General features: G+C 37.3%; 1 protein-coding gene across 2 annotated transcripts in view; it reads left to right on the top strand.

The window, feature by feature from the left end:
- Positions 1-203: 203 nt before the first annotated feature.
- Positions 204-18,463, top strand: part of LOC113665696 (fibroblast growth factor receptor 4) — a 25,346-nt gene continuing 7,086 nt past the window's right edge. For both annotated transcript variants that reach the window (XM_089208669.1, XM_089208668.1), the window contains exons 1-12: positions 204-468; positions 5,089-5,457; positions 8,096-8,344; positions 9,640-9,900; positions 10,886-11,149; positions 11,815-12,081; positions 12,919-13,161; positions 14,006-14,272; positions 15,507-15,758; positions 16,560-16,654; positions 17,069-17,130; positions 17,596-17,798. In XM_089208669.1, coding sequence (XP_089064795.1) covers positions 375-468; positions 5,089-5,457; positions 8,096-8,344; positions 9,640-9,900; positions 10,886-11,149; positions 11,815-12,081; positions 12,919-13,161; positions 14,006-14,272; positions 15,507-15,758; positions 16,560-16,654; positions 17,069-17,130; positions 17,596-17,798 — 2,626 coding nt within the window. In that variant the 5' untranslated portion in view covers positions 204-374. The remainder of the gene's footprint in view (positions 469-5,088; positions 5,458-8,095; positions 8,345-9,639; positions 9,901-10,885; positions 11,150-11,814; positions 12,082-12,918; positions 13,162-14,005; positions 14,273-15,506; positions 15,759-16,559; positions 16,655-17,068; positions 17,131-17,595; positions 17,799-18,463) is intronic.

The raw sequence follows: 18,463 nt of genomic DNA, 5'->3' as shown, positions 1-18,463 counted from the left end.
CGCGTAGCACCAAGTGGCTGTAACCAATCTCGCATTCAATAAGCACTAATGGTTTAATTATTTTATTAAATTTCATGAAATCCTGGACGTTTGAATGTTTTCAGCAAAAATTTTCAGTTTCCAACGCGTCACAAGGCACTTCCGAACGTGGTGACCCGGAAGATGAACTGATAACCGGAGATGAGTAAACCAATTAGGAAATCCTCCTCAAGCTGTAAACGTTGTCTTCTCTCTATTGTCATTATCCTTGATATCCTTGCTTGTCACTGTCAGTGTCTGTAAACAAAGAAGCAAGTGTGAATATGCTTTGCTGTTTCTCTCTTGTAGCCGTAAGCTGAATGGTCAAAACAGGCGATGCGTATCCTTAATTTTCAATGTCACGCAACAGTATCAGTCCTGCGTACATCCAGAAGATGGTCTTCAGATTTTCGAGTTACTTTGTCGTTGCTTTTGTAACTGTTATTGTAGGTGAGTCGCTTGAATTTTTTCACTCTAAATGAGAGACATGACGAAGGGGTTTGTGATGACGTGCAGCCTTGTTATCGAAAGAAGGCTGCGGACGCAGTCTCACAATGCATTATTTGTAGACGCAAGCAATGCACTCTCCGCTTTGTTGCGGAAGTGACGGATGATTTAGCTGTAATATGGTCAGTTGACTCGTTGTTAGACTATACAAAACATCGAAGTCGGTTTGGAAGTCTGGGAATTGATACTTACAATCAAAGCTCGTCCATTCATCGTAAAATAGCCATATATAACGAGGTCGTCGCACCTGCGTGACTGAAATCTCGCAGTTGTAATGAAACCTTTGTTTATGGCATTTAATTACGTGCGGCTTCAAGTCTTATCGTTTTATCTTTCACTTTTTACCGAAAGTAGAACATTACCAAATTGTCTTCTTTGGCTTATTATACAGACTATCTTTAAAATGTCAAACTTTGCTGTTCTTGTTCATATCATATGTTAAGCGTATATGGTTTAAGGCATTGGTGAACCTTGGTACTACTACAGCAATTCTATTCGTATAACAAAAACCATTGATCGTGAATTCCCCTTAAATACCAATTTGTTTGTATGCTTTTGCATAAATTAAAGGTAGTGTCGCGGTTGGGCATGCGCATAAACCACATCAATTCAAAGAAATATTTCAATCGTCTGCTGTCTTGGATTTCGAACTTCATGTAAACATTTGGCTTAAAACGCATCAAAACTGATTGGTCTTAAAAGTATTAATTCTAGTACACAAAGGAAATTTTTCCCGTGACAGCCATATTTTACAAATGAAATAGTGCGTTCAAATGAAATTGCACATTTTTTGCATTTCTCTCCCTTATCTTAAAATAGCTTTCTAGCAGCTACAAGTATAGAAGCTCATTAGAAAAAATAAGTGCAAGAAAAAAAATATAAAACAAATAAGGAATGGAGAGAGGCACGAAATTTAAAAAAACCAAAGTCAATATAATGAGGTGTAATGTGATCTCGTAAAGGAGAATTTTTAATTATCCTGACTGCCGTTTTTTTTTTTAAACTGAGAAGATGATATGACGGATTTTCGTAATTATTCACGCACACAAGACAACCATACATAAAGTATGCTAGATAAGTGGATGCTAATTAAGATTTGAGCAAAAAAAAAACCACTTTACTGACCTTTATCATTATATTAATGCTTTTCTAAAGTCTATCTCAAACATAATCAGTATGGTCATGCCAGCATAGGTGGCTATCAATATTATACCTGAATGCTTAATGCAGAATGCTTGCTCGATAATCTGATCTGCTAATATATCCATCTCATCAGACGTTTTAGTGTGCAGTAGTATCGCTGAGTATTTTTACGAGTGCTTATTTTTCTGCTAAGTCTTTCTGTCCATTTCTAAGAGGGCGGGAAAAGGAAAGCGAATAGAGAAGCGTAGCGCGCGCAGCCGACTGGTTAAACAGGTTTTTTGTTTTATAGTACAAAATAACCAACTGTCCAAATAACCTTACAATATTGCAGGATATTTGTACCTATTCGCGCGTTATTTGTACTCTACTTTGAGCAAATGGATGATAATAATGGGCTAGTAGCTGATTAAAGTTAACTTTCTGTCGTGGATAAAAGCCAAGGTGTTTCATTTTCTTTACACACTGTGTCTCAGGAGATGAGCTGCAAATAAACGTCTTGTAGTTTACCACAAATTACTTTATCACACGAAGACTAACATGTTATGCGCGTTGCAGATTTTATTTTCACTACTTAGAATTATATCCTCTCATACTTACAACATGAACCTCAAAACCGTTTCGATAACTTATGTAAAAAATTCAGAACAAATTGCTTAAATTATCAGGCTCAGCGCATTGTAACAGAACTCACATTTTCCAAGATGGGAGTTATTTGGTGTGTACTTGTGTGTTCTACGCGTAGCTTCCTTTATGAATTTTGCACAAATCTTCCTCTTCACATAAAATGGAAATCAATACGAACAGTATTGTTACCTTTGTCTTTACTGGCAGCCTTCAAAGACTGCCTAGAGTTGCATAGCGAGTTTTATGGTAAATCTTTCCATTAAAGGTCGCTATAGTGGACTTCCGATAAACATACTCGCCTTCGTACGCAACCGCAACAACAATCATGAACAACACATATGAACGAAACTCTAAACGAAGCTTCATCCGGCAAAGTATTGAAGAACTGAGAAGACGAAAAAAACGCGGTATATTCTGGATCATCTGCGGATGGCAAAGATTGAGAATAGAACTCCACAACCAGTTCCGACGACGAAATTTGGGAAATTACCACCACTTTTTTAACAGTGCACGTCACAGCGCATGAGTCACCGTGACACTGTTCCTTTTAAGCACGATGCAAAGAAAACAAACGGAAATCGGCCGGAAGGAAATGTGTGATACAAAATAACAGTTTCATTAACTAACTTTTTCTAAAGAATGTATTGATTGCTGTCACCTAAATATCTTATTTAAAGACAAATTTTACTTGAGATCCATGATTCAATTTAAAATCAATTTCATTTTTGCGTCGTATTGAAAGCATTCATATCTTCTGGTGTCACACTAGGTGCTGACAAGTTAGAATCCTCAGAAGATTGAACTTGTCTCACTTCCGAGGTTAGCTCGGTGCTTATTCTTTCTCTCTGGTCTACTCATCCGCTGATTTTGCGTAAAACTTTTCGAAGCTGTGGGATCAAATAATTCGGAAATCAATCCTTCAATTCATGATCAATATAAATTGAACAATATTCTTGAGCCTTAAGATAACGCCTGCTATAACCTTCATGGATAAGTACATTGCAATCTCTACTATTTCTGTTAGGGTAAACCTCTCGACATGATTGTGTAAAAAAGTTTGAAATTTTCATTTTTCTTTTCTCGTGAGGGGCGATTAAATTGTACATCGTTTTCATCAGGCTTTCTACGCACTCAAAAGCGATGAAATAGAATTCGTTACATCTGAGAAAGAGCTAAAATGCTCTTCAAGTTTAATGGGATTCCTCGGAACAACGCTCAGTCCAAGGGTGGGAAAACAATGGCCCCTGGTGCCATTTTCAATAAGAATAGCTAAGAACTAAAGCTCACAACATTCTATCTAATTATGCTGTGAGCCGAAGTAATTATCTATTATAATCAATGACCTTCCTAAAATCCTAGTGTTCTCTTTCTGCATTACATAAACGATTTCAGTCGCTTCAACATTGACCTTTTTCATACACCAAGTAAAAACTAGCATATATTGTTAAGTGGTGGTAAAAATTGCGTAATCCTTTTTCATTGCCCTATCCAGGCATTGGCAACATCTTGTTTAGATGATGTAACCTCCCATACCTGTCAGGAGAGTTTTCTTATTTCACCTGCATGTGAGAACAGTGTTAATGAATTTCATGTAAATAACGAAAAGGCATGCATTTGCTCAGTATATAGCGCAACGTATTTGGTCATTTTGAGTTGTTTGTTGGAAGGCATTCCTCGGCTTACACAAACCTACACAAAGCTGTATGGAGGATTCTTCTGAAGAAGAATCTGCAGTTTTCATTTCTAAATGAATAAGAAAAGGTTGCCTTGTATTTTTCCCTCTTCAGAGATGCAAAGATTCAGAAAACCAAATACGTCATTTGATTGCAAGAAGTTTGAAAAAAGTTGGGTATCGGACGCAAGTTATCGAAAATGGGCGAAGAGCGTAGATCATATTCAGTCAGTTATAATTAGTACAAATAGCATTAAGATTTATGTTTCAAGAAAGTAAGAAACTTTGTCTTCGTAAGGTGTGCACTAATTAAACTTTAAAAATATTTGCATTTGTACGTCTTCTTGAATGGCACTTCTGTGATTTATGTTCCAAGTTCAAATGTACAATACATGATGGGGTCCAAGAATTTCTACAAATTACTAAGTGAAAAAAGTACCAAAGTAAAACAAAGCAGTTAATACCTAGCCCGCTGCAATATTAAAAACATTGCCGACCGCAGGCTGCAATATTAAAATTATTGCAGTGCAGCAAGCGCTGTGCAATATCGAGCATTCTAGTTCGTTTATGATTACCCACAGTAATTTCCCTCCTGATAAAAAGGACCGCCTCCGTTTTCTTCAAAAACTTGGACTGGAGTTAATCTGTATACCTTCTTAGGCTGAAATTGCCGATATAATGTAGAGAGAGCGAACAATGAATTTAATGAGGTTCAGTAGTTATCGGCCCCAAAGTTAACGATTGCATTTATATAGTACCCACAGAGACTGCGTCCTTAAAAAAAAAATGTAAGGAATATATTAGCCATATGAACTAGTTTTTAGACCATGATGAAATGTAAAGCATCGTGAAAAGAGTAGGTATTGTAGATGCGTTTTCATTTAATAGACGCGCGCCCAGAAAATGAGACATCTGGAGTGGCACTGACATACTTTGTATGTCTGCCTAACGTGAAAGTTCGTCGGACAAAATCAGCTTCTTAAATGACTTCTATATATACTATTTAATTAAGAATTGTTAATTCAAGCTCAAAGTAGATTAAGGTTTTTCATCTTTATTGATGAAGAAAATTATCTTTGTAGTTGGTGAAGCACGTTAAAATTTAGGTTTTTATTATGTTTGAGATTGTTTAACATGGACCAAGTATCCTGACTCGGTAACTCGTGTTTGGAATGGTACAACAGTTGCGTTAAAGTGGGATTACAATCTGACTACAGAAGAACAGAATGCTGCAAACATTGTCATTAACAGAGCATGGGATCGAGGCAACGAGTCACATCGTGAGTTTGTTGCAGTGAAAAACTTTATTTCTGGCCAGACAGTAAGTTATGCTGAAGTCTTCGCACCACACATCACTATAAGTAGATCAGAGGAAGCCACATTGATAATTAATGAGGTTGCAAAGGAAGATGAAAGTGTGTACAAATTCACAGTGCGCTTTCTGACGTTGGGTGATCGTCGCATTTCACGAAACTTCAGCCTAGAAGTTAGAGGTAAGATAACCGTTAAGGGATGGTACTATATCTCTATTTGATATTATTGCTTGGAAGGCGCATGTAAGGCCTCTCCGTGACAGCCATGTGTTCAAATTTACTCTTTGCTCGCGGATGATTGCGGATGACTTCCTCATTTTAAGAAAAAGGTAATTAACTTACAAATACAGGTAAGTTTTTCCATGTCAGCATTAGCGAAACCTTCACGTTGCTAACTTAGAACCTCTCTTAAATATTGATGATAGTATCCAATCGTTTCTTACCCACGGTAATTTCAACTTCAAATTCAGTCGACTCATATCCGAGTTTCAGTCGATTCATACCCAACGCACCCAAACCGCTGATCGATTCTTTCCCGTCCCTATAAAATAAAAATTTCGAATATTTCGAATCTTACAGCCGAAAGTACACCCCCACCTTTCTCATTTCGATCTTCGCGGTAGGCAACGTAGTTCAGTGGAAATAGTTCCGCATCAAGTATAGTATCATTTAAGTGAGACTCTTAAGAGTAGGCTGAGATTCCAAAAACGTCAAAACGCCGTCTTATTTATAAGCGAGCGTGCATTTAAAAAATACAGAACGGATAAGCCGGGCCTCCCTGACATCGATATATGCAAGACACCGGTTGGAAGAAATTACGCTTCAAACAAGAATGCTCAGAACCAAAGAAGAATCGCCGCCATCTTATATGCCAGCTCGAGGTTCGTCTGTCGAAGTCAAATGCCATCAAATACTCGATGTATCGTCGCTACTGCAATAATTACGACGTTCTTGGATGCAAAATTAGGAAATATAAACGAGGAAAAAGACAACACAGACAGCGTAGCTGCCAACCCCATAGCCTTGTGAGTAAGATAAGAACAAAATTCTTTTGTATTGACTTTTAACCTCAACAAATATCAACTAAATTATTGGCTTGCGCAAGGCAAGTGTTATCTTTTTAATAGAAAACTCCATCGTTTATACTCACACCACACTATGAATGATGACTGATGACATGAGTCTTCATTGGCCGTTTGAAGCGACTTTTTACAAAATTACTTTTAGCCGGAGGCCGTTAAGAGAAGAAAGGGAAACAAGGCTTGCAACTTGATGGCCGCCAGCCACGACCACTTCCACGCCAAAATATTGAAAATTTCTCCCAACTGGCGATGGTTATTAATCGATGAGATGTTGCTCTATATCTCCGCCGAATTTGAGCTTTATCCCTTCAACATTTTCCGAAGAAATCGATCCTGAAATTATTAGTATAGCTTTCTCAATATGACCGGTGCCAAACTCAGCGACCAAAGGAATTCGAAGTGTGCTGGCCGTTTCAAATTTATCTTACAGTCGAGCAACTTCCCGTGGAAGCCCTCTGCGGTTCAAAACCAAGCACTGATCTTGACGAAAGGCTAACGCTTGAAACGTTAGCTTTGAAACTCTTTCCGGTGGCCAATTTGCGTTATAAGCTCGTTGATAATACTAAATTACCCTGTTTTCGATCCGAAGTTAAGTTGCTCTTTTTTCAAGGTGGACTTATCAATTTCGTGCCCCAACAGATTCCGGGTTGTTTTTATTCGTCGGGTGAAGTTTTTTTTTTTTTTTAATGCTCAGATATAAGAGGGTCTCAATGGGGTGATGGCTTTTACGGCTATCGGTTAAAATTTTGGCCAATGTCCGGCTAACGGTTAACACCTTTCCATTGTTTCCACCAGAGATATTTTTTACGGTTAACTTTTTTTACGACTAACGGTTAAAATTTGTCAATTTTTACGTCTAACGGCTAAATATTTTGACCGTTTTACGGCTAACGGTTAACCCCATGGGGACCCTTATATAATGTATTTTCCTTCTAGAGGGAGGTAACTTGCTTACGTACTGTTGTGTTTTATAATTTTGAGAAACACTCGTATTTCTTGACGACAGCACACTGTCTCTTTTCAGAAGGGGTTGAACGGAATATTGTTTTAAGTTTTCGCGATGATTTTAAACAGTGTTGATAGTCTTATCACGACTCCCACCATGGCGTGAATTTTGTAAACTTAGCTCTCACGGGTGAATCCTTTGGAGAGTTTCCTCTCCGAAGAGCGAAGAAACTTTTTATACTTTTTAAGGTTGAAGTTGATTTCTAGTTAAAAGTCACTGGTCCATCATATTTTCCAACTCTTTTTTAGCAAATTTAACCTTTGAGTGAATCGACACTCCCTCCCCATGTTCACGCCAAATGCACTGTAGTTTACGCTTATCAGTCTCCGAGTCTTTTCCGTTGGTCTTCGTGGACGCCAGAACCTTAATTAGCCTATGTGTAACGCGCTCGTCAGTATTATATCACGATTAAAATCTTTAACCCATAGAGTTCCTGGCGTTATATATTTATTCCTCTTTTAAGTCAAGTAGCGTTATGAGAAAGGTATGTAGTTTATTAACATACCTTACTTCAATGTTAGATAACATGAACTTTCATATCCTTTGTTTCAGATGAATTGTAGAAAATGCATGCATACATTGTTGTATAGTTCAGTATATAAGGATCTGTATGGTTAATTCTCTCAATGTGCCAGTTCTCATTTACATATATTTACATCCATATTGTTCATAATAATGAAATCAATGACAATAATCATCTTACGTACCAATCATCTTATTATTATGGCAGTACAACCAACTCTTCAGTGTCCAAAGACAGTGAGAATCACACAAGGAGAACAAGCCATCATTCCATGCATTGTCACTGGTGACCCAAAGCCAAACATTACTTGGAGCAAGGAGCCACAATCTGGGAATGTTGTTTCTCATAATTCAACTTTGGTGATTGAAAATGCACGCATCTCTGACAGTGGAACATACAATGTCACCGCGAACAATGGAAGGAGTATAAGTGTTTTGGTGGAATTAGACGTTCTGTGTAAGTAAAGTACCTCTTGAATGAACTAAAACTTAGATCGTTGACTCCCTAAGACGAAAAAAAAGGTCGTAGGATTCAAAAACATTGTTTTCTTTGTTTTTTTCTGTTGCCAAATGATAGGCATGATAAATACTGTAATATCCATAAAAAGACCTTTTGTTGAAAAGTCTAGCCACCCATTCCAAGTTTTCGGGAGGGGGGTTCACATTTTGTTAAATGTATTTCCCTTGTCAAAGATATTTAAGATGATTCCTCAGAAACAAAAATATGCGAATTATTTCTTTAAAATTTTCCTTAAATGTTCCATACCAATAACTGCTTTCAGGAATATTCGCAAAAGAGATATAATGGGCCAATCTTAACCCATTTAAGCCCTTACTTCTAATAAAACATATATATCTTATTATTATACATTAGTCATATATATATTATATATCACATATCACAGTCAACATGCAATAGCGTGTGAAGTTGACATCATGATTGATGTTTTGGTGTGTGTTATCGCCGAGTGTTTTCGCGAGTTGCGCCTTAATGCGACGAGCCCGTAGGACGAGTCAAAATACAATTAGCGAGTGAAAACACTTAGTGATACTACACACCAAAATGTATGATAGGTTATTAATTATTCAACCGCTCCATTTTATGCATATCCTATTACTCGGGAAAAGCAAAGCAGATAGAGAAGCATAGCACGCGCAGCCGACCGGTTAAACAGGTTTTTTACATTACAAAATAATCAAATGTACAATGCTCTACCTGAACTTTATTCGTACGTTAAAAGCACTCCTCTCAATGCAGTTGGATAATAATGCGCGCTACTCCATCGGTCTATGATACATCTTGCAGAGGCTGAAGGTCTTTTTAAGTCGTATACTAAAGTAAACCGATCTCGAGCCTCCATATTAGACATTGTAAATAAAAGAACTGAACCCCCGCTGCTTGAGGAGTTCACAATTTCGCTGCGATCAATTCAAGCCAAAATTAACGTGCTCAATAATAACAAGTCCTCAGTGCCTGACATCATTGCATCGAAGCTGTTGAGACTCACGGTTAATGCTATTGTTTCGGCCTTGACGGGGCTATATTAATGAAGCTGCGAGAGTAAACACCATTTTATCTCCTCGGAAGATAGTACAATGGCTCACGCCAATTTACAAAATCTAATTTATTTGTTGAAACAGTGGTTACGGGAATGCTCTGACAATTAATTAAACAATAATAATTTGCCATTTTGTATAATCACATCTACACTGGGTTGCTATTATGAATCCCTCCTGTTTTTTACCTTATAGCTGCTCCAAAGATGACAAGTCTTACCATTGAGAGCAATCCAAAGAACACCACAATACTTTTGAACAGCAGTTTGACACTTCTCTGTCTCACAAACGCAAACCCACCCGCTGTCTATCACCTGTATTTAAATGAGAGTTATGTTGGTAACAGCAGCTCTGGAGTGTTCAACGTCACTGTTGAAGGCGATGGAGTGTACACTTGTGTTCCATTAAACGTATTTGGCACGGGAAGCAATGATACTCTTAATTTTGTTGTTGTTGGTGAGTGACCTTGTATCTTTAATTTACAGTGGCTAACGTGTGTCTTGAGATTAGGTTGGACTATCTAGTATGATTATAATTAATTCTTATTATTATAGGAAATCCAGACATGATTTGTGCTATAACGGTCTTTGGTCTAAAGTATTTTGTATTCAGTTTGTCTTAATTTGGGAAGCTTAACTATATAATTCATAAAGTGGTTACAACCACTAGCTACTCGATATTTTTGTGGGGCGATTACAACAATAACTTTTTGTAAGTAATTTTAATGATTAATTATGTGACCACCGGTAATTAGTTACATAAAAGAGTATTTATGATTGTTATTCCGAAGTGACTCCATCAGAAATGGCGTGTTTGGACCCAAAATTTATATCCTCGAGCTCTCGTTTAACTGATTAAAATACTGAATTCCTTGATTAAAGAATTGGTCAACGCACGGGTTATGCTGTTACATGGACATAAAATACTTCTAATTGGGTTTCAAATAGTGAAAACACGGAAAAAGATCGTAACCTATTATTGGAATTAGTCATTTTCGACCTCTTTCTACCACGAGTTGGCGAAGAGTGCTTGGCACCGAACATATACTTTTCAGATCTGTTTCCTGCCATGTTTCGATTAGGCTCTTTCATTTTGTTGTTCAAAAAATTAACTACATCTTCCTTGCTTACCACAACATATCTTGAAGCGGCATTTATCCCAAAATAACCAAGTTTGTTTAGCAAAGGTTGAAAAGGCTTATTAAAACATTGTTGCTTGATATTGCTACTCTTTATGGAGAATATGTCAGACGATCAGTTCTGGGGTAAACCAGTAGTAGCCATAATAATTCTACAAGTGTTTTGGTTCTCGGCAGAACAATAGTGTCCATATCATAATAAGATACAACAAAAAACTTAATCACCCTAGAAATACCACAGATGTTCCCTGTCACTCTCACCACTATCTCTGAGTTCTTTGATTAGTTCTACTCATGTTTCAGTTCCCCCGTCAGCGGAAATATCAAACAAAACATCTGTTGTAGTTTTGGGAGAAAGCTTGAATTTTACATGTACTACATCTGGCAAACCTAAGCCCAGAATAGTTTGGACCAAGGTTGGCAGTTCGGAGATGATCTCTTATGCATCACAAGTCACAATCAATGTAAGCAGACCTGTGACAGCAGACAACATGATCCAGTATCAATGTACAGCCAGTAATGGAGTGGGGACACCAGCTACAGCTACAGTCAATGTTACTGTACTGTGTATGTAAATAACTCTCAGACTTCAAGCATATTATTTATAATTCATATCAGGATATTGCTTTCCAGTAATTGAACAGGTGGCTAAAGTTCTCAGGAGTCGTTAGAACTTGAGCTGTAAAATGAAATTTATGGGAAAAAAGAATTTATCCCTGGGAATTCTACCTTTCCTAAAGATGGGAAGCAATATCCATTTAACAGTGATGAGAAACTTATGCAATACATTGTATTTGATTTACAACTTAAATAAGTTAAAGGCAAAGGGAAAGTACATTAAAAAGTTACACAAAAAAGTATCTGAAACAGCTCAATTCTTCGGGTGAAAAGATGAATAAAACAAAATAAAGCAAAATAGCTACGCAGAATATCCTGCTTTTCAAATCTACATGAGTGATTCTTCACTGATCTCTACTCGGCCGTCAAAGATTTCTACCAGCCACTAAAAATGCTTCTAATTTAAATAGGATAAGATGTGAAAATGAATCTAAGACCTCTATGGTGAGTTAGGCCTAGTCCTTCAGGGACAAGTTTTTGAAAATTATTTATAAATTACTATTGTTTGCGCAGTTGTTGTGATGTTGAAAGGCACGTATTTGCTGTTTTGCAAATGAGCAAATAAATTATTTGCTCATAAGTGATACAGTGACTTTATCATGCTCCTCTCCCAGTCAAACCAGAGATTACGCAGTTTCAAACGTCTGCTGCCAGCCACAAAGTATGCCGGAATGATGTCATCAAGTTTAGCTGCTTAGCTGATGCTAATCCGCCTGTGATATCATACCAGCTGTTTGAGAACAACACTGCTATTTTAGACAAAAACACTACAAGAATGTGGTTCAGAAACATGTCAATTGGGGGAGTGTTCATCTACAAATGCGTGGTCAACAACACTCTTGGAATAGTACATAGTAAATGGATTGCCGTCAGTGTAAATGGTAAATGACTTTTCTATATCATAAGTTTGAATAGCAAAAGGATGGTGAGAGTTCCGAAGTTGACAATCAGAGTCCTCCCTCCCCGCCCTAAACGCTCTAAACTCTTTTAAAATGTACAAATCAAAGATTATCAGATTATCTAGAAAACTGAGTACTTTTTCTAACGCCAGTTCAAAGCTGCCTTGGATAGGTGTAAGGGGAATCCATCGACTAATTTTTTTTTTTAACATTCATTAATCACATGACAACAAGTGACGCACCACTTCCCCCACGGCTCATTATGGAATGATAACTGGTCCTTGCAATTGCACATCATCTGGATGTCTGTCATTGAACTAATCTACTTTATTGACTGTGATTTTAACATTTCAGCCAATAAAGAAGCTGGTAAGATAGACGCAAAGGCGCGTGATCAGGTCGCGCACTTGAAACCGTGACAAATTACTATACCAGCTCTCGTCAAGAAAACGTAACTTTTTGCACCATGGCAGCGAATTTCTTTTAAACAAAAAGTGAAGGACAAAAAAAAGGCTTCTCGGAGACAAAAGTTTAAAATCCACCTAAAAAAAACCACTCACTATGATGAAAAAACGTTGAAGGACTTTTGCAAATTTCTTATTTGCCTTTGAGATTTGCAAAATTTTGCAATAAATTGGTAGAGCGACACCTGTATGAGATTTGTTTTGTTTTTTAATTGAAATGTATAGTAAAACATTTAGGGCCGGTTATTTCCACATAGTTTAGCCGCTGTTAGTTTGCGTAAAAAAATTGGCTCTTAATGACTGAGCCCACTAGACTGGTTTAAAATGTGCTTACTAAATGATTCTTATTTGACAGGGCCTCCAAACATACAAACCATAGAAAATCAGACATTAACTGAAGGGGGTGATATGACTCTGATATGCCTGGCATCCGGAGGCCCTTCACTTGTGGTGTCTTGGATCAAACCTGATGGTCAGCGCGCTACCACAAACGTCTTGACGCTCATAAACATTAAAAGGAGTGAAGCTGGGGAATACAGATGTGTAGCCACTAGTGATTGTGGGAGCGTTACTCATACAACAGGTGTTGAAGTACAATGTGAGTAAACATGTATTGCATCACTGATAATAAATCGTACCCACCTTCTAACAAGTTTGTCTCCCTTAGGTCCTGAGAAGGAGTTTGATTTTAAAAGCAGTAGCTATGTCTTACTTCAAAAAAGTGTTATGTATATAAATGATATATTTGTTGTACAGTTCTAGCATTGATGCTCTTGAAATGGCAACTTCAGTGTGCATTAAGTACGAAAAAACGTCAAGGAATAAATATTTTGTATTGCAAAGATATGTAACAAAAATACATGTATCAAGAAATTTAAATTTTGACAAAGGTAAAATCTCTTCAATCAATCATTCAATATTTAGTCCCTTGTTGAGTATTAAAAGAAGCTCTAATCCTTATTTACATGGGCCTTTTTAACTTGTTTTACATCGTTGTCTGGTGATAGTTTATGTTACCAACATAGTTAATGTTTGGAGCTAACATTTGATGCAAGATACGTTTCATTGTGCCATTCCTAACGGTTGTTCTGCATTTAATTCTTAAAAATCATAAAATTTTACCGCCACAGTTGGTTTTCTTTCTAAAGTGTTCTTGTCTTCAATGCATTGCACACAGAAAGTTAAAGGCTTCAGAAGCTTTTCGTTTGTGTTGAATTTAAGCACTTGCCATGTAAACCTTTCAAAGTTATTCATAAGTCAAACAAAATGGGAAATGATATAGTGCTGAATTTTTGAGATTTTTCATTGATCTCGAAGAACATTTTTCCCTCAACTTTTCCGTGTTACATAGTATTTCAAAAAAATGTATGCATATCGTTTATCAGTTGGTGAATTAGGGAGTCCTGTTTGTCAAATCATTGTTCGTGAGTACTATCTTTCAGATACTCCATTGGTGTCAGCTTCACCAGAGAAGGTTACCATTGTTGAGGGCAATAAGTTGTTATTGACATGTAATGCATCTGGTGAACCTGAACCGAGCATATCATGGACAAGAATTGGTAGTTCCAATGTTCTCTCTGTGTCACCATCACTAACTATTGTAAATGTGAGCAGACCGGGGACAGCAGACAACATGATCCAGTATCAATGTACAGCCAGTAATGGAGTGGGTACACCTGCTACGGCTACAGTTTACGTTACTGTTGTCTGTAAGTATTCTTCTATTAGGTGTACCGTAACGGTTTTTTGGTGTCCTCTGAATTCATCCAACTTTTGCGCAACATGTAGCCTGCATGCAAAAGTTTCAGTATGCTCATTAGTTGAGGACACGTCAGTTTATCCCAAACAGTGCAGAAAGTTAAAATTTAGTCCAGAAAGTCAAAATTGTACTGATTGACAGGAGAGTCGCGACAGCACAACAAAATAAAATGGCGGACAGGCTAGGAGGAAGTAACAAAGCTTTAATCCCGAGCAAAAACACCAAACAATGCACAAACAACTGACTTAAACTCGTGAAGTCTTGGGCTTCCAATAACGGCTATGACAACAGCACTGAAACGTATTGTCTTGGAGTTTACTCAACCGTTCGTACGAAAGACGGGGATTAAATTACGAGCGTAATAGCCTTTGCGTACTGGTTACTATTATTGAGCTAATTCTCAATGAGAAAGAGTGCAAACACTCATTTATTCGAATTCTTGCGGGAAAACCCCGACGACTACATCAACAACACGAAGGCAATATTGTTGTATAGTTCACCAGTGAATTATACAACAAATTCAAAAACAACACAAATTGCACTCGCTCTACGGGCTTGTACAACTTGGTTAGCCTTTAAAAATTTACTTGCGCTGATTTTTCCCAAGTCGCACTCGAAATAAAGGGATTAGCTATACAATCAAGCGCATTCACTGCTGCACCCGCTGATTAAACATACGTATACTTGCGGTCACCAAACCCTAGATCCTAATCCTATTCTCTAAACGCAAGCCAATTCTGATGTATACCGTTTCGAGAAAAAAATATACTTATATATACGAGGTTTGTTTTCAATTGCAAGCAGGATGAAAACACTGAAATGTGGGTTGTTGAGGAAGAAAAATTTGGATCACAGCATGCAGAAATTTGATACACACAGGATGTAGAAAGTGTTTATGCTGGGGTATTAAATAGTGACTCATTTTTTATCCCTCCTAAACTTAAAAGACCGTTTTAGAACAATCTCACGCGGTAAGGCCGAAAAGCCCTCGAATTTTTCTCGAATTCTTTAAGTCGACGTTTATATGTACCTAATATACCAGCTAATATTTCGATTTTTAAATGGGAAAAAACATAGCCGCCAATTATGTCCTTTAAAGCACTTTTTTTACACACGCTTCGTATAAAGGGAATATTCCAAACATAGTTAGGGAAAGAAGAGATCCATTTTTTTTTCAATTTCAGATCCGGCAGTGATTACAAATCCAGGAATTGAAACATTTAACACGAAAAGTGGTGAGATCGTCAACTTTTTGTGTCTTGGAGACGGTAATCCTACACCAAAAATTACCTGGACAATGAGAGATGGTGTCATCGATTGGAAATCTGTCAATGATCCCAGGAACGTGACCCTTGTGGTAAAAGCCTACAGCTCTGGTTGGTATCTCTGCACCGTTGAAAATAAAATGAATGCAGCTTTCAAATGGTTTCGTCTTGGTAAGTAAACTTGATTATCTTTTTGTCTGATATTTTCTAGATGAACAGACAATGCAATGTCTGCTGCCAAAATTTTGTTATGTAACACAAGGCAATTATTTTAATTCTCAGAATTGAGACAGTGCTACATGTAAGTATCCACTGTCTTCTTCTCCTTCTTAAACTTCTCTTCCTTCCCATTTGATTTCATTGAGGTCAGAATAGTCATTGATATCTGGGAATCGAGAACAGAAATCGGACATTTCATTTTTAAAGAAGTCAAAAAAGGTTGGGGAGCAGCCCCGTGCCTACGAAGTTTTGCGAAAAAAGGCCATTGTTATAGTTACTATATCTCTCTGCTGGTACATAAGATCAAAGCTCTCTGTTAGTTCATGCTGTATGATTGATCGATTTAGCGGACCATATTTTACTGTTCGGTCCACCAAATTTAAAACTTTGTTTGAATTTAAATCGTTCCCCACACATAGCTTGCGCTTGGGCCATAGATCCCAGCGGAAAAAAAAGGCTCGGTGTGCAACTCACAGCGCAGACCTCGAATTCAATTAATGAGAAGCATTGATTGTAATAATAATAGTTATAATTATAAATTTTTAAGCACGATAACAATAATATTGAATGAGGGTACCCACTCACAAAGATGGTTTCTAGTGGTCCTCAAAACTATACGACATGGCTTTTTCGTGTTCGTCAATTTCTTATGTCTTAAGAAAACTGTGGTTGCCTTTTTGGCCTTTACAATCTTTAATTTTTATCAGTGTAACGTTTAGAAACTTATGTTATTTTTACCTTGTTTTCTTCAAGTTGTAAATGACGCCAAATTTAGCCTCAAGTTAACAGTCACAAATAGAGATTGTAACAACAACCTTCAAGAAACCCTTCAACAATTACCGTCTAAAGTAAGTAAAAAAAATTATGATAACAAGCAATATGGAACCTCGAAGAAGAATTTGCAATGATGGATCCCTTTGCTTTGGAAATCAACAGTTCTAGTGTATGTGTCGATGAAAAATAGGAATTTCGTAAAAAGAGCACGATAGCTTTAACCATTCAAAAGAACATTAGTTTTCCTGTCGATGTTCATTAATAAAAGCACTTGAGAGGCTGGGAATGGTCATTGTTGACAGGTATGTTTTATGATACATCTGCGGGACAAGTTCGGTAAAAATATTTTAGTTTTAGCAGTACGCCTTCTAAATCATCGTTCTCAAAAATCAAAGTTTAGGTTAAAGATTTGGCTGAATTGTAGGTATCTTTTTTAGTGCAAGCATTGGCATTCGTTGTTTTGGATATATATATTGTTTCCTCAATAGGTAGGTGACGTGCTTGAAAAAGATGTATCGGAATTGAAGGCAATAGAAGTTAAAAGCTACAAGTATGATGCATGCCCTCTCATCTTCTTGTTTTTTTTTTTTCAACTGCATGAGTGCTCGTTTTGTTGGGTTAAAGTCTAGGTATATAACAATACAAATTGTTATATGGCAAGGTAGTCCCGGGGTAATTCCAAGGGTTTCGATTGGTTCTTATGATTTTTGTAGGGATTTTGTCATACGCAAAGTTTCCACGGAAACGGTCATAACCGTTTTTCTCCGCGAAATCCGGCAAATTCAAAATAAACAAGTTTTGTCAGAGTGCCATGTTACAGACTACCTACTAACTTCGTTTTCTCGAGGCGTACTGCAACGACCACAGGCCAATATTCCGCAGTACGACCATAGCGCTCGGTTCGTAAAAAGTTATCATTTTCAGTTCTATATCTTAACAACTAGTTTTTTCGGTATTACACTTTGCCCCAGGCTCATGAACGAAGTATACATCCGCGGTTTGTTGTTTTCCCCAGGTGCGGTAGCCTTACTGTCTATTTTTCTCTGGAATTCAGTCGTAATGTTGATATTAATGAAGTTCTATCAGTTCTAAACAACGCTGCTGTACCTGGAGTCAAAAGCTTTGGAGACTTTGCTGTTGATCCAGAATCAATACGAGTGATTCCTGATGATGAAATTCCAACCGAGTTACCTACCGGTACCAATAAAGAGCCAACGGGTACATGTACTAGGCTTTTCATGAAAATGAGATATATACTATTTGTAAAATTAATTGCAGTACAATTTGGCCTCAAATTTGATAACTGTGACATGACTGTGCCGTTTATGACAGTATGCTATATGAACACCCTTCCTAATGTAATTGGTTAAAAGCCATCAGCTATATCTGGTAAGTCCTGCCTTTGACTTATCAAATCGATCAATCGGTACGACAATCGATTGCGCTTCCTGGGGAATCAGAAATTCTTCCTTAATTTACTACGGTGTTTTAATTCGAAGCCTCATTAAAAAAATAATTGCTGGATAAGGGTTTCATAGCAGAATGTTTCAAGAAAAAAACGCTCTGCATGGGATGAGTGTCCTACAAATGTTGAACTATTCATAAATACAGATTATGGATATGTGAAAGAATGACAAAGTTTTATGTAGCTCCCATTGAGTGCCTACATTTTTACGTCAACATCCGGGATATGGACCATGTCTTTGTCGAAAATGAACTAGTCGTGTTTGCACTGGCATATTTTATTACCTAAAATTGTTGTTGTTGTCGGTCACTCTTAACTCGAAACAGTCGGTAAGTTTTATTGTATTTCATGTGCATTGTAATTTCGCTTACTAAGGTGTAATTTTCTGTTCGTAGAAAACCTACTCTTCTGTCAAAAT

Source organism: Pocillopora damicornis, chromosome 6 (assembly GCF_964200805.1).
Source record: "Pocillopora damicornis chromosome 6, jaPocDami1.2, whole genome shotgun sequence".
NCBI classification, from domain to species: Eukaryota; Metazoa; Cnidaria; class Anthozoa; order Scleractinia; family Pocilloporidae; genus Pocillopora; species Pocillopora damicornis.
This window is presented reverse-complemented; position numbering and strand designations above follow the sequence as displayed.